The 23,849-nt window shown below is 49.1% G+C and overlaps 1 protein-coding gene across 1 annotated transcript in view; it reads left to right on the forward strand.

The window, feature by feature from the left end:
* Nucleotides 1-23,849, forward strand: part of CSTPP1 (centriolar satellite-associated tubulin polyglutamylase complex regulator 1) — a gene marked incomplete at both ends in the record, with an annotated part of 203,991 nt that overhangs the window by 169,034 nt on the left and 11,108 nt on the right. Inside the window, 1 exon segment of the mRNA XM_080707788.1 lies at nt 7,411-7,495. Coding sequence (XP_080563914.1) covers nt 7,411-7,495 — 85 coding nt within the window.

Consider the following 23,849-nt stretch of genomic DNA (forward strand, 5'->3'; position numbering starts at 1 on the left):
GTGTTTGTTAAGAGTTGCAGTACCTACCAAATAGGCATTTGCTAGCTTCTGGAATCTATGCGCGCGCGCACACACGCGCGCGCACACACACACACACACACACACACACACACACACACCCTCCCTAAGCTTTGAGAAATATGTCTTGTGCTTGGAGGTTTCCCATCTCCGTAGCCAGAACTTTGTCCCACGAATTCTTGAATTTTGACTTGGGTACTGTGTAGTACATGTTTTGTTTATTTCTTCAACAGATATTTGCTATGATGCGTCAGGCATCGTGCTAAGTGCTTTAGCTCAGTCCAGAGATTCCTGAATTTCAGGACTTTAATTTTTAATCAGTTACTAATTATAAAACACTACCACTTATTGACCACTATGTTAATATTTCTCTGGAAATTTATATGTAAGTTATTTCTTTTGTTTTTTTTTTTACAACAATCCCATTAAGGATATATTGGAGTTATTCATGCTTTTCAAACAAGGAAGCTAAGATTCATAGAAGTTGTATAACTTGTCCAAGTCATGCTGATGGTGAGTAGCAGAGCCAGATTTTTGAAAGTGGGTCATCTGGTTACCAAGTCTGAGCTCTGCTCTAATACAACTGCCCTGCCTGACTACCCTGCCTTGTTGAATGTGGCCTGCCTGGAAGGTTTCTGTGTGTTTAACTTAGATACAGTCTATCAGTCATCTGGCATGAACAATCCTATCATCAGAAGTCCTCCAAAGACCAGCTGGATCTACAGGACCTTTGGGGCCAGATAGGCTTGGATCTGAATCTTAGCCTTCTAACCAGCTGTTTCTTTGAGAAAGTAATCCTCTCTGAGCCCTGGTTTCTTTATTTCTGATATGGTAATAGCTGAAACAGCACTTAGGAAAGAGAGCAGACATTATTTGTGTGTGTGTGCATGTGTGTGTGTGTGTGTGTGTGTGTGTGTGTGTGTGTTCCTGGGGATTGAACCTGGGGGCATTCTATCTGTGACCTACACCTCCAGCCCTTATTATTTTATTTTTTCTGGAGACAGGGTCTTGCTAAGTTGCTGAGATCCCCGCTAAGTTGCAGAGGCTGACTTTGAACCTGAGATCCTCCTGTTTCAGCCTCCCAAGTACTGGGATTTCAAGCTTGTGCCACCATGCCCGGTTAGGACAGACATTATTTTAAGTATTTCACAGTAACTCAATTCCATCATGTTTGTATAGTCAGTTTTACATATGGGGAAAACAAAGCATAGAATTAATTCAGCAAGTAATTTAAAGTCATTGGCAAAACTAGAATCTGGACCCAGTATTCTAAAACACAGGTCACAATGTCACGCTGTGCTGCCTCTGGAGATGATAGAAGCAAAATGTAAAAACCTCTCTGGCCCAGAGCCAGGCACCTAGTGGGTGAGACTCTCGCAGGCTTAGAAGAGTTTAACAGTTCTGACCACCCACACAAACAGAAGCTCCAATTTGTGGAGAGTATTCTGATTTTGATCTTATACCAAAGTCTTCTTATGTCTTTGCCTTTGAACTTTCGGGGCCGCTGGCTGAGCTTTCCTAATTGTGGGGGATTCCTTTAGAGAAGCCATGTGTTGGTACACACCTACACCTGCCAGCAGGCTGAGGGCTGCAGGTGGGCGGGGCAGAGGCTGGCGCTGCGGCAGGTGGACCATCCTCCCGCCCTGCAAAGCTTCAGTCTTTCCTGTTGACGGTAATTAGAACCTTTCAGCCTCAATTTCTTACATGAAAATCCCCAATTCACTTGGATTGTCTCCTTGATCCAGTTCACCTGGAGCTATTTAGTCCCCAGCAGTTTGTTTGGAGGGGAGACAAGCTCTTAAGTCTCCACACATTCGGGTTGATAAGATCGAGGTGCTGGAGTGGTCACTGGGTAAGCGCCGGAGCCCCAGGGCCTGGGCTGGAGTTCCAGCTCTGCCTCATAAGCATGCACAGTCTGAGTTGGTGTGTCTGGGAAATGGGGATAAAATTGTGAAGATGAGATGAGGTGACACATGCAAAACCCTAGGAGAACGGTGCCTGGACCATAGTAAGTGACCGCGAAGGTTAGCAAGCCCTTTGGCACAGTGTACACACCTTCAATCCCAGCCACTTGGGAGGCTGAGGTAGGAGGATTACAAGGGGGAGGCCAGCCTAGGCAACTTAGTGAGACCTTGTCTTAAAATCAAAAGGTTTGGGGTAGCTTAGTGGTAAAGTGCTTGCCTCACATGCACAAGGCATACTGGACAATCCCTAGTAACACGCACCCCACCATACACACACACACACACACACACACACACACACACACACACGAGTAGTATTTTCGTTGTTAAGCTCCTCCATCCCTGATCCCCCCCCCCTTCTTTCCCTCCCAGCTTGGGATCTTGCTCTGGGGGGACAGATCCCCTTCCATCCCTCACACTCTGGGCCCCTTTTTCTTTGATCACCAGGTTATGGCATCCTCTAAGCGCCTGTGTCCTTATCTGTGAAATGGGGCTGGGAACAATGGAGCCTGCTTCATAAGGTTGCCGCGAAGGTTAAGTGCGCTAATTCAAGTGCTGAGCACAGAGCTCAAAGACTATTCACTCTCATCACTGTTACTCCCGCAGCACAAAAGGCTGCCAGGAGGGGCCTTTGGACTCTTAGGAGCAGTAAGCGCCTAGAGCCCAGCGTCCACAGCAGCATTTGGCGCCAACGAGCGCCCGAGTGCAAGCCTCAGAAGCTGGGTGCTGCTGGCTCGCTCCTCACTGAAACGCTCTGCCTGAACGCGGGGGGCACGGGGGATGTCAGATGAATGGAGACAAGAGTGTTAAGAAATGTGTGTGCAGGCAGGCTGACCGAATTTTCTAGGCAGAACACTTCTAGGTGTGTAAGCATCAGACTCAGCGAGGAAAACCTCTACTTGTTTTCCTCAACTACCCATACCCCCAAGATTTAAAAATAAAACCAGAAAGCCCCCATTGTTTAGTGTTACTAAGCCCTAGGATTCTGCTAAGTACTTTATAGACAGTATCTCTTTTATACTTGACTTCAACCCTGAAAAGCAGGTATTATCACTCCCATTATACAGATGAGAAGCTGAGATTGAGAGAAATTAAGCAATTTGCCCAAGGCTACATACCTGATAAACTGCAGAGTCAAGATGTGAAGCCAGCCTGAGGCGCAGGCAGGACTGCTCCCATGGGCTCCTTGGCGCTGTGATGCTGGGACGAGCCTCACCACTTGCCATTCGCACCGTACCCACGGGTGCGAGTGGCTGCTGTGTACCACCGGAGGTGTGGCTCTCCTTGAGGCCATCTGGTCTTGGTATTATCCGGCCACTACTTATAGGATTAGAAACGATCTCCCACACACAATTAAAAGTTGTTGATTTGGTCACATTTCCATGAGTCTCTTTATGTGGCCACCTCCTCACATGACGTCTGGGAGAGTCCAGTTACAGGGGTGGTAGACAGGGTATTTTCTGGGTTTAGCTTTTTTTTTTGGGGGGGGGATGGTCTGGGAATGGAACCTAGGGGCATTCTACCTCCGAGCTACACCCTTGCCCTGTTTTTTATTCTTAATTTTGAAACCGGGTCTCACTGAGTTGCAGAGGGCCTCACTAAGCAGCTGAGGCTGTCCGCGAACCGCGATCCTCCTGTCTGCCTCCCGAATGCTGGGATGACAAGCGTGCGCACCACGCCCGGCTGGCTGTAGCGTTTTTGAGAACCTGGTGTTGTGTGGGTGTCATGCTTTGGATCTATGGCGTCCCCAAATTCCCGTATGTTGAGGGCGTGGTCCCCAGCGCAGCAAGGCCGGGGTGGCGCTACTCGGGGAAGCGGCTGGATCATACAGGCTCTGACATTATCGGTAGATTATCCCACTGCCGGAGTTGCTGTCTGAACGGGCTCCTGAGAGGCAGTGGAAACAGTGAGAGTGAGACCTAGCTGAAGGAGTGCATCCTTGGGGGCCGGCCTTGGGGACTCTGTCTGTCCCCGGCCACTTCCTCTCTGCTTCCCGGCTGCCAGGAGCTGAGTAGCCTTCCTCCCCATCTCCTTCTGCCGTGACATTTCTGCCTTAGAGTCAGCTCACCATGGACTGAAACCACCAAAACCAGGAGCCAAAGTAAATCTTCCCTCCTCGAAGTTAATTTTCTCAGATATTTGTCACAGCAAAGAAAAGCTGACAAACACAATTAAAAAGATGCGGAGTGATTTTGTAAGTTATTCTGCTCTTTGGAAGCAAGTAGTTGAAATAAATGAGTTGAAATAACATCAAGAGCCAGGCGTGGTGGCACATACCTGTAATCCTAATACTTGGGAGGCTACGACAGGAGGATCACAGGTTCAAGACCAACCTCAAAAATTTAGCAAGCCTCTCAGCCACCTCAGAAGACCGTTTCAAAATAAAAAACAAAAAGGGCTAGTGTGTAACTTGGAGGTAGAATGCCTCTGGATTCAATCCCCAGGAGCAAAGAAGAAGAACTTAAAACAGGGCCTAAGCTGTAGAAACCAGGAGGATAAGATTGATTCTTAGCACTGTATTTCTTTATTAAATAAGGGAATTCCTCTCTCTTCATTTTCTTTCTCTCCATTTTCTCTCTCTCCATTTTCTCTCTCTTAATTTTCTCTCTTTCTGTGTGTGTGTGTGTGTGTGTGTGTGTGTGTGTGTGTGTACACACTGGGGATTGAGCCCAGGGGCACTTTATTTTGAAAGAGGGTCTCCTTAAATCACCAAGGCTGGCCTTAAATTTATGATCCTCCTGTCTCAGCCTCCAGAGTGCTGGGATTACAGGAATGCACCATTGTCCCCAACCACATCTTCTCATTTTCTTTCACCCTGTTTATCATTCCAGGGTTATTTTCCAGTCATTTTGGGGGGGTGAAAGTGAATTCCTGTGAAACCATTTGGCCCCTGTCCCCTCAGATGTAGCCACCAAAGTTTATCCTAGAAAATCACCAAGTAAGCAGAGTTTGGTGGTGCACACTTGTAACCCCAGTACTTGGGAGACTGAGACAGGAGGGTCACGGGTTTGAGGACAACCTCAGCAACTTGGCGAGGTCCCTGAACAAGTTAGTGAGGCCCTGTTTCAAAATAAAATATAAAATAAGGCTGGAGGTGTAGCTCAGAGGTAGAATGCTCCCGGGTTCAATCCCCAGTACCTCAAAAAAAGGAGGGCTGGGTGTGTAGCTGGTGTGTTCCTCACCCCAAACCCATGAGACTGTGAGTGTCTCTTACCCCCTCCTTTGAAGAATAAGACCCCCGAGGTCAGGCAGTGAGGAGAGAGTACACACCCCAATGTGGCCTAAAGGAAGGCCACGAAAGCCATCCTGATCCTCTGACCTACATTGACGCCGAGTCTGTCCTTTGGTGTCCCTGACTCTGGCAGTGTGGTTAGTTTAACTCTATGCCCCCACCTTGAATTGAGCTTTGATGAAAAAGTAGGAACCCAGGCTTCTCCCTGGAGATTTGGGGTTTTTTTGTCTTGGAAAAACATCAACCACACTAGCAGGGGCAGAAGATCTAGATTCCTGTGGCTTGGACTAACTTAGGTCCAAAGAAACCGAGTGCCTGTGATTGTCATCTTCATTCCCCAAACATAGCCGTGCCCTCTGGATTCCCTTCTCGTCCTCCTCTTCCCAGTCAGGATGGCTTCTGGGTGGACTGCCCTTGCTCGACCATTAGCCTGCCCTTCGTATCTGAAATGCACTGGCACGCGCAGATTACTGACTGCAGCCTGGCTGGTCCAAAACCCTTTGGCTTTAGTGCTTACAGTGACAAAACCATGTTTAAGCATCAGGGTATTTCCTTCCCGTGGCATCTGAGATTTGCCTCTTTGTCAAATGGACCACAGGGACTCCTGGGTTCTCCATCCCACAGCACTGCTTCTGTATATCAGAATCACTTGATTGCCTTGATTATATATCTTGGACCTTTGTCTTGGCTTCCTCTAATAGGGTGTCCAGAGCTGAGAGTAGGCATCCAGCAGAAACCAGCCTGCTACAGTGCTGGATGACAGAGTAACTAAGGTCTGTGGCTTTCCATGCTGTACTCTTCTCCCCCTCCTCCACACATGCAAGACTGTTTGCCTTGGTGCTGCTTCCAGATATTCTGTGGATGGTCTTTGGGCATGCAGTGGTGAACATTACCATGCCAGAGAATGTCAAAAGATTTAACCAGCTCTGAAATGACTCATTCGACCAAAGTGTGTGTGTGGGGGGGGGGGGGACTGGGGATTGAACCCAGAGGTATTCTATCTCTAAGCTACACCCATATCCCTATTTGTTTTTTTTTTTTTTTTTCTTGCTGGTCTGGGGATGGAACCCAGGGGCATTTGACCTCCGAGCTACACCCCCTGCCCTATTTTTTATTTATTTTGAGACAGGGTCTCACTAAGTTGGCCTCACTAAGTAGCTGAGGCTGTCGGCGAACCGCGATCCTCCAGTCTCAGCCTCCTGAATGCTGGGATTACAAGCGTGCGCCACCAGGCCCAGCTCCGTAGCCCTATTTGTTTGTTTGCTTGTTTGCTTGCTTGTTTGTTTGTTTGTTTGTTTGTTTGTTTGTTTTGAGGTACTGGGAATAGAACCCAGGGGCATTCTACCTCCGAGCTACAACCCCAGCCCTATTGTTTATTCTTTATTTTGAAACAGGGCCTCACTGAGTTGCAGAGGGCCTCACCAAGTAGCTGAGGCTATCAGTGAACTGCCTTCCTCCTGTCTCAGCTTTCCAAATGCTGGGTTTAAAAGCGTGTGCCACCACACCCAGCTTTTTTTATTTTTTTATTTGGAAAAAGATCTCGCTAAGTTGCTAAGAGCCTTGCTAAGTTGCTGAGGCTGGCTTCAAGCCTGTGATCCTCCTGTTTCAGCCTCCTAAGTACTAGGATTACAGATGTATGCCACTATGCCTGAAGGCCCCTTTCCTCTCAAACAAGTGAAGCCCCTTTGGTTAAAGCAGTTATAACTGGGAGCTGACACCCAGGAAAATATTTTATAATCTCACCTAATTTTAGTGGCTGCACATGCGTAATGCTGACTCACCTTAGAAGAGCAGCTGTAAGCTGGGCATGGTGGCACACACCTGTAATCCCAGTACTTGGGAGGCTGAGACAGAAGGATCGCAGGTTTATAGCCAGCCTCAACAATGTAGTGAGACCCTGTTTCCAAAGTAATAAATAAAATTGGTCTGGAGATGTAGACCAGAGGTAGAATACCCCTAAGTTCAATTTCCAGTACCTCAAAAAATAAAAAGCAACTCAAGGTTGGGGTTGTAGCTTAGTGGTAGAGCACTTGCCCAGCATGCATGAACCCCTGGGTTTGAGACTTCGTACCACCAAAACAAACAAAAAACCAACTCTACCAAGACTGGGTCTGAAATGACCCATGAAATGCCTAAAGAGAAGGCAGTGACTTGCACTGCAGAAAGCTAACGCATCCCTCTCCAATCCCACTCCAGATTTGCTGACCATGAAAGAATATCACTGTCTGCTGCAGTTACTGTGCCCGGACTTCCCGCTGGAGCTCACTCAGAAAGCGGCCAGGTACGTCTCCTGGCCCTTGGGGCCAGCACAGCCCTGTGTGGGCCAGGGCTTCTCAGAGAAACCTGAACCATGTACACATGAAAAAATCATTAGGAGAGAAACTGGCATTTGGAGAGGGGTCTACTTGGGGTTTGCCCCAAAACATAATACTTTCTGCATTTCCTAAGGGAAGCCAAATGATCTTTTGTGGTTTCTGCGGGGAGCCTCAGGGTCTGAAGATAGAGTTGGAGGGTGGTGAAATGCAGAGGGGGAAAAAAAGCCAAAACACACACACACACACACACACACACACACACACACACACACACACACATATGCAGGCGTGCACACACACACTACACACACACACTCAGAGACAAGAGTGGGGAGTGACTTGTGATAAAGGTTGAGGCTGGGGAGTGGAAAGCCCTGAAGGTGATAAAATCACAATTAAGAAAAGGGACAGATTGTGTTAGGTTCACTAAAAGCAGGCTTTCAGGGTTGATCAGGACCGAGAGCCGTTGCAGAAGTAATCCGGAGCCGCTCCTTTCTGGGTTTGGTGTCACTATCATTCACACCTTCTGGATTTGGTGTCACTATCATTCACACCTTTTAGCCAAATCAAGTATTTGGAGCATGTCTCTTTTACTTCAGCACCAAACCTGAGCTAGGGCTGCAAATGGAAGTAAAATAGTAAAAAGACCTGTGTTATGAAAAATGCCTAGCTTTCCTGAATCAGATGGAAGGCATTTACCTCCATTGTTCCTTTAAATTTAGCTATCTAATTATCTCAATCCTTTTAAAAACTGTTACTGGCCACTTTACTGACAAGGAAACTGAGACTCAAAGAGCCTGTGTTACCCAAATTTCCTGATAGCTGTAAGTAGCAGCGCAAGTGTCGGACCCATCGCCTGAGCTGGGACAGTGCCCAGTCTCCTCGTCCCAGCTGCACCAACTTACTCACCCCCAAACCAGCCGGCCCACCCCCATCAGAGGTCAGTCGCTGCCAGCCAGACAGCAGCCGCACACCGGGCAGGCAGGGTGTCTTCTGGTTCACAGCTCACCAACCAATTTTGCTTGTCATGCACAAAACCTGTCTAATGATCACACATCCAGAATTTTGCAGGTTTTTCCCTGCTTACTATTCAGTGGGTAGTTACCTTTACCAGTGGCAATTGGCCACTAGTAAAAGCTCAGTTCATGTTTCACCATTTTAGTTGATCTGCAGCTCAAAAGAGCTTTGAAATTTTTTTTCTTAGCAAATAAAAGAGAGAAGGGAGTGAGGAAAATTATTTCTTGTCATTTAAAAACACTCAAGTAGAGTTAGCTTCAAACTTCTATGATAGTTTTTCTTGGGTTCAGATAATTTTAAGAAAGATTAGGAATTTGTCTGTTGTTTGCTTGGGTTTTTTTTTTTTTTTTTTTGGTGGTACTGGGGTTCCCGGAAACCCTTCTACCCCCGGGTTACACTCCCAGACCTATTTTTATATATTTATTTGGAAACAGGGTCTCTTAAGCCAGCAAGGCTGGCTTCGAACCTGCGCGATCCTCCTGTGTATGCCTCCCAAGTGCGGGATTACAAGCGTGCGCCGCCACGCCCAGCAGAATTTAATATTCTTAAAGACTAGATCTAAGAATAAAAATGCTAGCCAGGCTGGGCGTGGTGGCACACGCTTGTAATCCCCGCACTTGAGAGGCAGAGACAGGAGGATCGCGCAGGTTCAAAGCCAGCCGCGCTGGCGTAAGAGACCCTGTTTCAAAAATATAAAAATAGGTCTGGGAGTGTAGCCCAGAGGTAGAAGGGCTTCCAAGAACCCCAGTACCACAAAAAAAAAAAAAAAAATGCTAGCCAGATATGGTGGTGCATAACCATAATCCCAGTACTTGAGAGGCTGAGATAAGGAGGATCACAGATTTTAAGCCAGCCCCCACAATTTAGCTAGGCCCTCAGCAATTTAGCGAGACCCTGTTTCCAAATAAAAAATAGAGAAGGCATGGTGGCACACACTTGTAATACCAACATTTGGGAGGCTGAGACAGGAGGATCAAGGCTCATGGACAGCCTCAGCTACTTAGTGAGACCCTTTGCAACTTGGTAAGACTCTGTTTCAAAATAAAGAATAAGCCGGGCATGGTGGCGCACCCTTGTAATCCCCGCACTTGGGAGGCAGAGACAGGAGGATCACGTAAGCTCGAAGCCAGCCCTACTGGCTTAAGAGACCCTGTTTCCAAATAAAAAAATATAAAATAGGTCTGGGAGTATAGCCCAGAGGTAGAAGGGTTCTATCCCCAGGACCACAAAAAAAAAAAAAAAGAAAAGAAAAGAAAGAAAAATAGGGCTAGGGGTATAGCTTGGAGGTACAATGCCCCTGGGTTCCATCCTCAGTACTGCAAAAAAGAAATAAAATAAAATAGGGATGTGGTGTAGCTTGGAGAGAGAACACCCCCTGGGGTTCAATCCACAGCACCAAAAGAAAAAAAATGGAAAGAAATAAAAAGAATTCAGCCAGCTGTGGTGGCATGTACCTATAATCCCAGCAACGCCCAGAAAGTGAGTCAGGAGGACCATCAGTTCAAGGCCAGCCTGGGCGACATAGGAAGACCCTGTCTTAATAAATAAATGGCTCTGTGGTACAGCCTGTAATCCTGGTACTTGGAAGGCTGAGACAGGAGAATCCCAGGTTCAAAGCTAGCCTCAGCAATTTAGCAAGACCTTCAGCAACCTAGTAAAAGGAAAAATAAAATAGCCTGGGAAATTTGTTCAGAGGTAGAATGCCCCTGTATGCAATTCTAGTACCAAAAAAAAAAAAAAAAAAAAAAAAGCTAATAATAAACGAACAAATGAAAGCACCGCTTTAACTGGGGAATTTCTGAATAAAAAGGAGAAGGAACCCGAGATGTGCGTGTGCGCTCCAGGAGAGCAGGCAGCCCACACCCATCCTGTATGCTGCCTGAGCCACTGAGCCTAAGCATGGACCTGCGTACATGTTGACCCTGGATGGATGAATACATGAATGAATGTATGAATGAACACTCCTTGTCTGGCTTTTTCCAGTGCTAGGGGTCAAACCCAAGGCCTCACCATACTAGGCAAATGCTCTACCACTGAGCTACAGTCCTAGCCCTTGTCTGCCATCTGACATGGTTCTGATAGCCCATGGTTCCAAGTAACTAAAAATAAGTCAGCAACTACATCTTACATTCAATTGTTCAATTGTTTATTCATCAAATATTTATTTAACAGTTTTATTTGAGGGGAGATACAATTCACATTGCATATACTTTACCCATTTAGGGTATAAGATTCAGTGGATTCTGATTTATTTTCAGAAGTATGCATCCATTACCACAATCAATTTTATCTATTTGTTTTTATTTTGTGGTGCTGGGAATGAACTCCAGGGGCCTTCTACCTCCGGCTACATGCCCAGACTTATTTTATATTTTTCCACAATCAATTTTAGAACATTTATTTTTTATTACCCTAAAAAGAAGTCCTATCTGGGTGTGATGATACACAACTCTAGTCCTAGCTACACAAGAGGCTGAGGCAGGAGGATTGAAGGTTTGAGGCCAGCCTAGACAACATAGTGAGACCCACCTCAAAATAAAAAGTCTGGGGATGTAGCTCAGCGGGAGAAACCTTGGGTTCAGTTTTCAGTACTGTAAAGAAAGAAAAGAGAGAGAGAGAGACAGGAGGGAGGGAGGGAGGAAAGGAGGGGTCGTGTATCCCCTGGCCATTACTCTCCAATCCCCCAATCCTCTCCATTTATAGGGAGCCAATTATCAGCTCTCTGTTTCTATAGGTGACCTATTCTGGGCATTTCAAATAAGTGGAATTATATGTGGTCCTTTGTGAATGGCTCCTTAACTTAGCATAAAATTTTCAAGGTTTATTCATGTTATATTCTATTTCATTTCTTCATTTCATCAAATACTTTTTTCTGTGGTACTAGGGATTGAACCCAAGGGCATTCTACCCCCTGCCCCAGTTTTTGTTGTTGCTTTTTATTTTGAAACAGGGTCTCACTAAGTTGCAGAGGGCCTCACTAAGTAGCTGAGGCTGGCCGCGAACCTGGATCCTCCTGTCTCAGCCTCCCAAGTACTGGGATCACAAGCACACACCACCATGCCCAGCTCATCAAATATTTCTTGAGTGCCAGTTTTGTGCAGGGAGTTTTTGTGCATACTGGGGAGTAAGATGTAGTTCCTGCCCTTCGTGGGGTAGCATTTCATTTAAAAGGAGTCACTAGGTACCAGTCACTGGCTACCGCCACTTCTGATATATCACCTTGGTTTCTTTTGCTGCAGAGTAGCCACTCTCCTCCTTTCCTGCCGTGTGGTTCTTAACCCTGTCAGCCATGGCTCTGAGTTCGCCCATCTCTCCAGGCCTTTCCAAACAAGCTGATGAATGTGAGGACTGAAAGAATGGAGTATAAGTGATAAAGCCCTCTAGAAAACACAATGGGGGTACTGGGAATGGGACCCGGGGTGCTCTGCCTCTGAGCTGCACCCCCAGCCCTATTAGTTAGTTATAATCAGTTAGTTAGTGGAGCTAGGGTTTGAATCCAGAGGCACTCTACCTCTGAGCTACACCCCCAGGCCTATTTTATTTTTTATTTGGAACAGGGTCTCATTAAGTTCCTGAGGATCTAAGTCTCACTAAGTTGCTGAGGCTGGCCTTGAACCTGTAACACTTCTGTCTCAGCCTCCCAAGTCCTGGAATTACAGGTATGTGCCACCATGCCAGGATCTAAAAACAAGGTTTGCGTATACTTGGTATAATTGATTCAAGGGGCCTTGTAGTGTGGTATTTCTCTCCGTGTGGCAGGTTTACCCGCTGTCTGCTGAAGAGCAGACCTTTCCATCCGAGGAGGAGGAAGCATTGTAGCCCGCTGTGTCGGTAGCCGGGGGTGGGGGTGGGGGCTTACAGGAACATAAGTCGGAACAGCAGAAGGGCCCTGGAAACACAGGAGCCTGGCCACGGAGTCAGAGATGGATGTGGAATTAGGAGAAGTTTGTTTTCCCCCTATGTGAGAATATCAGGCTTCTCTGTCGACCCCATGTCTCCAATGCCATCCTTTCTCCACCCCACTCCAGCTGGGATGCGTGGAAAACATCGTAGTTATCCCTGAAAGTGTCCTCTGAGCTATTCTCATTTGTCCTGGAGGTCAAAACCCCAGCTTCCCCACACGCACGCCCAGGATCTGACCAGAATCACAGGGGGGTAGCCTTCAAGCCAGTTACTGCTGCTGGAAGAGGAGGTGCCCTCGCCGTCCCCCGTAGGCTCACTCAGGACCCCGAGGTCTGGGGACAGGCTGCAGGAGGAGGCTCCCGGCTGATGATGTGTGAGTCAAAGAATGCAGTCCACAAGCAGCTGTAAAGCAGAGCCTGTGCAGGGCATGGCGTCTCCGCACGCGCTTGCCTTATGGACTCTGAGCATCATGAACAGGCCCAGGCCAGCAGGTATGAGCTGGAAACACAGGAAAGGAGAGAGCAGACAAACTCCGCAGCAGACAGCAGCCCCAGCCAGAGACCCCTCCACCACACGCTCCTGCAGCCGCAGGCAGTGAAGTGATTGTATTCCTTAGCCACTCCATGGCATCTCCAGCTCTCCATTCTCCAACTGGGAAGCTTTCCTAGTGGTTCAGACCATGCAACCAGAGCCAAACTCCAAGTAGAATCTCTGCATATGTGCTGCTGAGGTGAGAGCCCAGGCACTATTTTAAGCTCATATGGTGGCCCCCACCCCAGAGTCCAGTAAGTCCCAAATGATGCTGATGGTCTGGGTACCACAGTTCAAGAACCAGTGATTTAAAGCATCGCCTGCTAGCCAGGCATGGTGGTGCACACTTGGAATCCCCGCACTTGGGAGGAGGAGACAGGAGGATTGCACAGGTTCGAAGCCAGCCACAGCTACTTAGTGAGGCTCTCAGCAACTTAGTGAGACCCTGTTTCCAAATAAAATATAAAATATGTCTGGGAGTATAGCCCAGAGGTAGAAAGCCCCTGCGTTTCACCACCACTACCACCAAAAAATAAAAAATAAAGCATTGCCTGCTAGTCCCACTCTAACATTTTTAGAATTGGCTGGATTAAAATTAGTTATATTAGCTGGGCATTGGTGGTGCAAATTTGTAATCCCAGCATTCAGGAGGCTGAGACAGGAGGATCACAGTTCGCAGACAGCCTCCACTACTTAGTGAGGCCCTTTGCAACTCAGTGAGACACTGTTTCAAAATAAAGAATAAAAAATAGGGCTGGGGGTGTAGCTCAGAGGTATAATGTCCCTGGGTTCCATCTCTAGTAACACACACACACACACACACACACACACACACACACACACACACACACACAGTGATATTTCCAGCTGGGCGTGGTGGCTCCTGCTTGTAATCCCAGGATTTGAGAGGCTGAGACAGGAGAATCACAGGTTCTTGGCCAGCCTCAGCTACTTAGTAAGGAAGTAGCTACTCATCTACTTTCTGCAACTTAATAAGACCCTATTTTTGAAATAAAGAATAAAAAGTTGGGCTGGGGGCGTAGCTCAGAGGTAGAATGCTCCTGGGTTCCATTTCCAATACAGGGGGGTGGAGGGTTACATGCTCTTATCTTCTGAAACACTGTTTAACTTCTCCCTCACCAAAGCCCAGCAGCCATAATAATACATATTTAAAAGGAAAAGCTCGGATACGATTATGTTATGAATGCATATAGTACTTCAAAAGCACACAGTCCTGGAGAATCTGTAGTTTTCAAGAGAGTCGCTTTCCAGCTGGTCCCTCGTCACAGAGCTGCAGCGCGGCCCCATGGTGACGCGCTCAGGTGCTAAGCCAGCACCTTGGATTCCAGTCCAAGTTCTTTTACTAACTAGCTTGTGACCTCTCTAAAACTCAGTTTTGTCCTCTGTAAAATAGAAGTCATTGTAGCACCCACCTGACAGAGTTGTTTAAGAACTGAATAATATAATCCATCAAATGCCCATCGCGCAGCCCCCGCCCCATGACCGTGTTTTTAGTTACAGTAGGTGACTAGGGTGTGAGCCTTTACTCCCGTATTCATTCCTGAGCTGTTCATGAGGGCCTGGATCCTGCCAGCGCGTGTGTCCCAGGGATGCCTCTCTCTGCTTTCTTAGTGTCTTTCTGTCTTTACACCTCCAGCTCTGTTTCATTTATATTTGGAAATGGGGTCTTGCTGAGTTACTGTGGGCTCGCTGAGTTGCTGAGTCGGCCTTGGACCTGTGATCCTCCTGGCTCCACCTCCCGGGGTAGCGGTGCTCCACCATGCCTGGCTCCGCTCCTCCACAGTGCCCTCCCACATGGCCTGTCACCACTGCACCACAGGGCCGTTCCCAGAACACTTTTTCCTTCCCTGTCGTTCCACTCACCAAGTGTTTCCTGAGTGCCTGTTACCTGCCATCATTGTGCTTTCTGGAAGGACTGTGACAGCGACCAAAACAGATGTTGTCTCAGCCCTGGAAGGATTCACAAACTGATAGAGCAGCAGGATTGAAATGAGGGCAGTGCTGAGTGCTGTGAGAATAGGAGAACCCATCCATTGTGGCTGCCGGAACCTGCAGGGCTCGTACGAGACGAGCTTGCCCTGCGAGATAGCCAGACTTACCACGAGGCCATCATAAATAACACAGTGTGGCGCTAGAGGAAGGATGGGCACATGGATTATACTAGATAGGACAAGTATAGATTCACACATTTATAAAAACTGATAAAGAGCCAGGCGTGGTGATGCACACTTGTAATCCCCACGCTTGGGAGGCGGAGACAGGAGGATCACGCAGGTTTCGAAGCCAGCCGCGCTGGCTTAAGAGACCCTATTTCCAAATAAAAATAAAAAACAGGTCTGGGAGTATAGCCCAGAGGTAGAAAGCCTCTGGGTTCCACCCCAAGTACCACACACACACACACACACACACACACTCACACAAAAAGTGCTGAGGGGGCAAATGATTATCCACATAGGAAAAAATAAAATTAAATCTCTACTTCAGCCAGGCGTGGTGGCGCACGCTTGTAATCCCCACGCTTGGGAGGCGGAGACAGGAGGATCGCGCAGGTTCAAAGCCAGCCCCGCTGGCTTAAGAGACCCTGTTTCCAAATTTTAAAAAACCTATAAAATAGGTCTGGGAGTGTAGCCCGGAGGTAGAAGGGAGGTACAGGAACCCCAGTACCACCAAAAAAAAAAAAAACCCTATAATTCCCTAAGAGAGAATAAAAGAAAATAAAATATTTTGTGGGTACAAGATAGCAAAAGAATTCTTCAGCAAGATACTAAAGGCCGAGAGCCCAGTAGACAAGAGCAATACAATTAATTGACGGCAAACAAAACTGCATGTGTCCACCTGCCATGCAGTGCTCACCACCAGGGTGCTCAGGACAGCCAGGACAAGAAGAGCCGGTGTCCTGAGAGGGGGGCGCTCAGAGGCAGGGGTTCCCTAATGGCAGCTGACCCCCGACCACTTTAGTGAAGGTGTGGAGCCTGAGCTACTGGGCTTCTAGGTAATTAAGAATTTAAATGCTTTCTTCCACAAAATGAAAGATGAAATTGAAAGACAAGCCAGAGACTGAAGGAGGATATTTGTCACGTTATCAGTTGCCATATATTTTGTTTTGTTTTGTTTTTTAGTGTAGTGCTGGGTATTGAATCCAAGGCCCCCCACAGGCTAGGCAAACAGCTCCGTGACTGAGCCACACCTCAGCCCATTTCCCAGAATTGTTTAATCCTAAAACCAATCAACAGATGAGTCTCATGAAATTTTTAGTCTCAACAAGTTTTACAGCTGGGTGTGGTGGCTCACCCATGTAATCCCAGTACTTGGGAGGCTGAAACAGGAGGATTACAGGTTTGTGAACAGTCTCAGCTAAAACTTAGGCCCTTTGCAACTTAGTAAGACTCTGTTTCCAAATAAAAAATAAAATAGTGCTGGGGGTGTAGGTCAGATGTAGAATGCCCCAGGGTTCCATCCCCAGTACTACAAAAAAAGGAGGAAGAGGGAAGAGGAAGAGGATGATGAGGAGTTGTCTTATAAGGAACTCTTACAAAAGCATAAGACAAAGAACCCTAGTAGAAAAAGTCCGAAGATATAAACAGGCAATACACAGAGGAACAGAAACATAATCATAAACATTAGGGCATATTTTCATGCCCAAACTCACTAGTATAAAGAACTGCCAGTTAAATTGAGATGCCACTTTACACCTATCAAACTGGCAGAAATGTAAAGGTCTGATGGTACAACTAAGTGCTGGGGAGGACCCAGAGCAGCGAGACCCCACATATGGGGAGGACCCAGAGCAGCGAGACGCCCACACTATGGGGAGGACCCAGAGCAGCGAGACGCCCACACTATGGGGAGGACCCAGAGCAGTGAGACCCCACACTATGGGGTGGACCCAGAGCAGCGAGACCCCATACTATGGGGAGGACCCAGAGCAGTGAGACCCCATACTATGGGGAGGACCCAGAGCAGCGAGACCCCACACTATGGGGAGGACCCAGAGCAGCGAGACCCCACACTATGGGGAGGACCCAGAGCAGCGAGACCCCCACACTATGGGGAGGACCCAGAGCAGCAAGACCCCCACACTATGGGGAGGACCCAGAGTAGTGAGATGCCCACACTATGGGGAGGACCCAGAGCAGTGAGACCCCATACTATGGGGAGGACCCAGAGCAGCGAGACCCCCACACTATGGGGACGACCCAGAGCAGCGAGACCCCACACTATGGGGAGGACCCAGAGCAGCGAGACCCCACACTATGGGGAGGACCCAGAGCAGCGAGACCCCCACACTATGGGGAGGATCCAGAGCAGCGAGACCCCACACTATGGGGAGGACCCAGAGCAGCGAGACCCCATACTATGGGGAGGACCCAGAGCAGTGAGACCCCATACTATGGGGAGGATCCAGAGCAGCGAGACCCCACACTATGGGGAGGACCCAGAGCAATGAGACCCCACACTATGGGGAGGACCCAGAGTAGCGAGACCCCACACTATGGGGAGGACCCAGAGCAGCAAGACCCCCCACACTATGGGGAGGACCCAGAGCAGCGAGACCCCCACACTATGGGGAGGACCCAGAGCAGCGAGACCCCATACTATGGGGAGGACCCAGAGCAGCGAGACCCCCACACTATGGGGAGGACCCAGAGCAGCGAGACCCCACACTATGGGGAGGACCCAGAGCAGCGAGACCCCACACTATGGGGAGGACCCAGAGCAGCGAGACCCCCACACTATGGGGAGGACCCAGAGCAGCGAGACCCCATACTATGGGGAGGACCCAGAGCAGCGAGACCCCCACACTATGGGGAGGACCCAGAGCAGCGAGACCCCACACTATGGGGAGGACCCAGAGCAACGAGACCCCACACTATGGGGAGGACCCAGAGCAGTGAGACCCCACACTATGGAGAGGACCCAGAGCAGCGAGACCCCACACTATGGGGAGGACCCAGAGCAACGAGACCCCACACTATGGGGAGGACCCAGAGCAGTGAGACCCCCACACTATGGGGAGGACCCAGAGCAGCGAGACGCCCACACTATGGTGATAAAAATTGGTGCTGTTACTTTGAGGCAGTGTTGGTAGAGCTAAAAAGTTCAAGAGGTGTGCCTGGGTACAAGGAAATATACAGCATTTTTGGTAATCACTACTGTTGGGACAGCTGTGTGTCCCTCTGCACAAGGACGGAGTGTGGTGTCATATTCATGGAATTCTGTCCTGCCACTATTGAACAGAAATATATACATCAACACTGATTAATCTCAAAATATGAAGCTACACATGGCATACGAATGGAGGTTTTATTTAATGATACTGAGGATTGAACCCAAGGGCATTCTGTCTCCTAAGTATACCCCCAACCCTATTTTATTATTATTTTTTTATTTGATACAGGGTCTCACAAAGTTGCTGAGGGCCTAAGTTGCTGAGTCTGGCTTCAAACCTGCAATCCTCCTGTCTCAGTCTCCCCTGTGGTGGGATTACAGTCATGCACTGCCACCCGTGGCTAGGCATATAGAGTTTAAAGGCAAGCCAAACTACATAATGTTCTAAAAATACAGACATTCGCATGAGTTTTTATAGTATAAAAACATGCATAGGAGCCGGGCGTGGTGGCACACGCTTGTAATCCCAGCATCCGGGAGCCTGAGACAGGAGGATCACGGTTTGCGGACAGCCTCAGCTACTTAGTGAGGCCCTCCACAACCCAGTGAGACCCTTTTTCAAAATAAAGAATAAAAAATAGGGCAAGGGGTGTAGCTCGGGATAGAACCCAAATGCCCCTGGGTTCTATCCTCAGACCCGAAAAAAAAAATGCATAGGGCTGCTGAACCCCCAACTGGTGGTCCTGGAAAAGAAGAGAGGATCCAAATGAGGGACATGCGGGTGGCCGATTGCATCCGTAATCATTTACAAGGCCTTTACAGTTTGAAGCAATGGTGGTCAAATATTAAGGTTCGGTAGAGTTGGCTACTGGGGACACAGGTATTATGTTCTTTTCTGTAATCTTCTAATCAATACTTCACCTAAGTCAAAAAGAATGGGTAGGATGTAGGTGGAGCACAGTGCGAGGGAAAAGCACTCTAAAGTGAGCGTCGTGGTGGGACAGCAGCTGGGACTTCACCAGGAATGGCCTCGCGAGACGCAGGGAAGCCAGTAGGCCTAGATTTAGACACCTCTGGGGGCAGAAGAGGAAGGCCGTCCAGGCTCTACCGTGGGTCTGGGTCTTCACCCTCCAAGGCCTGGGGAGCCGTCCCCAGCTCAGGCCTCTTGGGAGGTGAAGGATCAGGAGGCCTCAGCTGTCTACAGGGAAGCAGCAGCATCCGGCTGGAGCCGCCAGCTCCTCTGGGGGCAGTTGCTGGACCCAAATAACCAACAGCAGGTGGGAGCGGAGACAGAGGCGCTTGCAGGAAGGCTCATGGACAATCGGTGCTCGGGAGCGCAGAGCCCACTGATTCCTTCCAGGTGCGGCTGCAGGTGGTCTGGGACCTGTGATCAGAGGCAGAGACCTGAATGAGGGCTCTTTCTCCGCATTTGTAACTTTGGTCACATTTCTTCACCTTGCTGAACTCTACGTCCTACTGAGATAGTCACTGAGCTCGCCTCGCGGGATTAATGAGAGGACAATAAACTGAGACATGTGGGGCACTGGCAGAGTCTGCCCCGACGAGACCTAGTCACTGTTATCACTAATAGTATGGTGCCGAGCGCCTGAAATCCCTGCACTTCGGAGGCTGAGACACAAGGATCACAGGTTTGAGGACAAACTCAGCAACCCAGCGAGGCTCTTTCCAAGTAAAAAATAGAAAGAGCTGGAGGTGTGGCTTGGAGGTAGAATGCACCTGGATTTAATCCACAGTAGCACAACAACAAAATACACAGTGCCCACAGCCGGGTGTGGTGGCACACTTGGGAGGCTGAAACTGGAGGATCACAGGTTGAAGGCCAGTGCATGGTAATTTAATCAGATCCTGTTTTAAAATAAAATAGGGCAGAGAATGTAGCTCAGAGGTAGAGTGCCCCTGGATTCAGTCCCCGGGACCACACACACCAAAATAGTGCTCACACCCCCTGGGCCAGGCTCTTCAGCCCTGCAGGGCATGTGGAGTTTGGGGGCCCTGAGCCAGGCTGGAGCTGAGGGAGAGCGATGACCTGAACATCCCACGCTGAGTGAGGCCTGGACGAATGAGCGAGGCAGCCTCAGGAAGTGTCCCAGGGGACCTGCGCAGCAGCCCGCCCTGCCATCTGGGGAAGGTCGCTGGGTTTCATGGCTGCCTCCCCCTCACGTCCCTGTCATTAGAGCAGAGACCGCAGAGGCGCAACAGACACGGGGACATGCTTCAGCTGCAGCCACGAAGGACGTTAGTCATGCGAGGTGGCTCTTCTTTCTGGCAGGGCTACGGGCTGGCTCCCCAAAAAGTGGACTTCACGCTGGGTGTGGTGGCGCACACTTGTAACCCCAATACTTGGGAGGCCGAGACAGGAGGACCACAGGTTTGTGACCAGCCTCAGCTACTTAGGCCCTACACAACTTAGTGAGACCCTGTTTCAAAATAAAGAATGAAACATAGGGCTGGAGGTGTAGCTCGGAGATAAAATTCCCCTGGGTTCCATCCCCAGTACTGAAAGAAAAAAAAAAAAAAAGTGAACTCAAAACTAGGTAGCTTCTGCCTAAGACTGCTGCGTGGCTGGGAGCTGGCAGCGCTCACTTCCTCTGAGCTATGTTTTTATTTACTATTTTGCTATTTAGGGCTTTTTCAGCTGGTAGAATATATTTATTGATAACAACTAACACTTATTTTAAGTTCCTGTTGTATACTAAGCAAAGTACATCATCACATTGTTAATTTGTGTGTGTGTGTGTGTGTGTGCTGCTAGGATTGAATCCAGGGGCATTCTACCTACAAGCTACACCCCCAGCCTTTTATTATTATCATTAGTAGTAGTAGTAGTAGTTTTGAAACAGGATCCCACTAGGTTGCAGAGAGTCTCCCTAAATTTCTGAGGCTGATCTCAAATCTATGATCCTCCTGCCTCTTTTTCCCAAGCACTGGGATTATAGGCATGTGCCACCACGCCTAGTTCCCCATTGCCATTTTTTTAAGAGTTCCATGAAATAGGAACTATGATTTTTCTCCTCTTTACAGAAAGGGAAACTGAGTCACAGAGAGAAAAAGTAACTTGGCCAGTGAGTAGTAGAAGCAGGATTTGATCCCAAGGTCACCTATCCCAGAACTTCAGGAATAAGAGCGCAGCTCATGCCACTTGACAGGGAGACTGACCCTCAGGGGTGAAGAGGACATTGGCAAGTCAGAAGGACTGGGCTGGAAGCTATTGCTTGGCACCCACATACTGCCCAGCCAGCCAGCCCATCCCAGCTGTTAGGAGTCAGCAAGGGAGGGAGAGAGTGGCCAGCCCCCGGGACGAGCCCGGCCTGCCAAGCGCTCTTTCTTCATTCCAGTTGCCTGCCCTGGACTCCACCCGACACATGGTTCTGCTTGGAGCCAGGCTGAACCCGAGAGCCTCTCTTTCTCCTAAGGGACCTTCTCTCTAGCCCAGAGGCGTGGCCTGCAAGGACCCCTCCATGATCCAATAGATTCATATGGACTCTCGTTGGCAGCAGCTTCCCCTTGGCTCCACTTCAAAGCAGGGGCGGCCAGGCTCCTCCAGGTGTCAGAAGCAGCTGGCACGTTAGCTAAAGGCCTCTGGCAGGGAGGGGCGTTGCGCCAACCGCCATCCACAGGAAAGCAGCGTGTGTGGGTGACCTCGTCCCCAGGAAGATGCTTTCCTGAGCCCTCTGGCGTACTGACAGTTGAGTTCAGCGTGGAAGAACTGTCCCCGTCCAGCCTGCCTTTGCCCGCAGTTCAGCTGACATTCCCAGATGCCCAGAGCGTCATGGGCCAGAGCATGTGTTTGAAGACTGTTGGGAAGGCACATGGTGTCCCTAAAAGCACCTTCCTGTAAGACTTTGAGTCTTCTGCAGCCCGGGCCTCTGAACAGCCAGCCCCCACCCAACCCGGCCCTGAGAGTTCTGGTCTACCCTTGGGGTGGCACCCCGTCAGGGCTGGAGGAGGCCATCTGGGGAACAAGTTTCCCAGCTTCTGCACCAGCATCTGCAGAGCCACAGCCGGAGGGGGGCAGCTTGCAAAGTCTTCTAGAGCCGGAGTCCAGAGTCCAGATCCCTGTGGCATCTTCCTCCCAGGCCGCCTTCAGGGGCTGGGTCTCGGCCTCACTTCCCTGGCATCTTCTCTACCCAGCCGAAGGGTCTAAATGCAGCCACTCATCTGATATGGTTTTTAGACCCTCTACCATGCTGACCTCCTCCATGACTCTAGTGTATTTCTCCTAAATGGGCTGTCCAGAGCTAAATGTCCGGTGTCACCTAGCCAGAGGAAAAGAAAAGGGTAGTGTGGCCTTTTGACTCACTTGTTCATGCATTCCATGGATATTTTCTGAGCGAGTGTCAGGCACCAGGCTGGACTTCAGAGTCAAGCAAGGAGCAGGGACACAGATGTGTCACCTGGTAGAGCTTCCAGTCCTGGGGCAAAGACAGATGCGAACCACGTAGAAAGGCCACAGAAAGAAGCTGGTAGCAGGGAGGCCTGCCCATGTGGCAAGTCTTTCCTTGCCTCTTCCCAGAGTCGTGCTAGCAGGCTGTGCCTGAAGCCTGGGTAGTAGGCAGGTAGGACAGAGGGTTTAAAGTGGGAGCACTGTGGGCGGAGGGACTGGCTAGTCCAGGCCTGAGGAAGGAGGCCCTGAGAAGGACTTGAAGGACCAGTGTGGCTGAAGTACAGGGAGGGCGCTCCTGGTAGGCTCATAAGTCAGAATGACTCTGCTTGGAGGGCAATCAGAAGCCCATGAAGGGTTTTAGACAGCATGATCAGATTTACTTTTTTGTGTGTGTTACTAGGGATTGAACCCAGGGGCATTCAACCTCTGAGGTATACCTCTAAGCCTTTGTTATTTTTTCGTTTTGAAATAGGGTCTTGCCGGGCATGGTGGCAGAAGCTTAGAATCCCAGTTCTTGAGAGGCTGAGACAGGAGGATCACAGGTCTGCAGCCAGCCTCAGCTTCTTAGTGAGACCCTGTGCTATTTAGCAATACCCTGTTTCAAAATAATAAAAGAATAAGGCTGGGGGTATATCTTGGAGAGAGTGCCCCTGGCTTCAATTCTCCAGATCCAAAAAAAGGAAGGAAGGAAGGAAGGAAGGAAGGAAGGAAGGAAGGAGAGAAAGAAAGGTTTCACTAGGTTGCTGAGAGTGTTGCTACATTGCTGAGGCTGTCCTCAAACCTGTGATCCTCCTCTCAGCCTCCCAAGTACTAGCATTACAGGCATGTGCCACCACACCTAGCTCAGATTTACATTTTAAAAGATCTTTCCAACCAAAGTATGAATACTCAGTTAAAAGGAGACAAGAATCACTGCAGAGAAAACCAGGTAGGAGCCATGCAATTGTCCAAAGAAAGGTGGAAGCTAGGTCTGGGATGGTGGCCACAGAAGTAGAGATGTAAATGGAGTCAAGAGAAATTTCCGCCACAGAACTGACAGGACTTGGCAATTGACTGACGGTGACCAGCCAGGTGGGAGTTCCAGGATGTCCCGGACGCCTCAGCGGTCTGGCTGAGCAGAGGGTTGGGTGTTGTGCTTTACGGAGCACTGAGGTCCACTTGGCTTTGTGGCAGCAGTGTCACTGCTCGCAACAGAGACCTCTTTGCACCTGCTGCTGGGATCCAACCATGTGTCCCTTAAAAAGAGGCCCTGCCTCTGTCTGCCTCCCTCAGCCTACCTGCTGGCCCCTCCTGACCGCCTATCGTGACTAGGACTCCACCCTTCCGTAGTGCCA

The sequence above is a fragment of the Muscardinus avellanarius genome (assembly GCF_963383645.1).
Source record: "Muscardinus avellanarius genome assembly, chromosome: 1".
NCBI lineage: Eukaryota > Metazoa > Chordata > Mammalia > Rodentia > Gliridae > Muscardinus > Muscardinus avellanarius.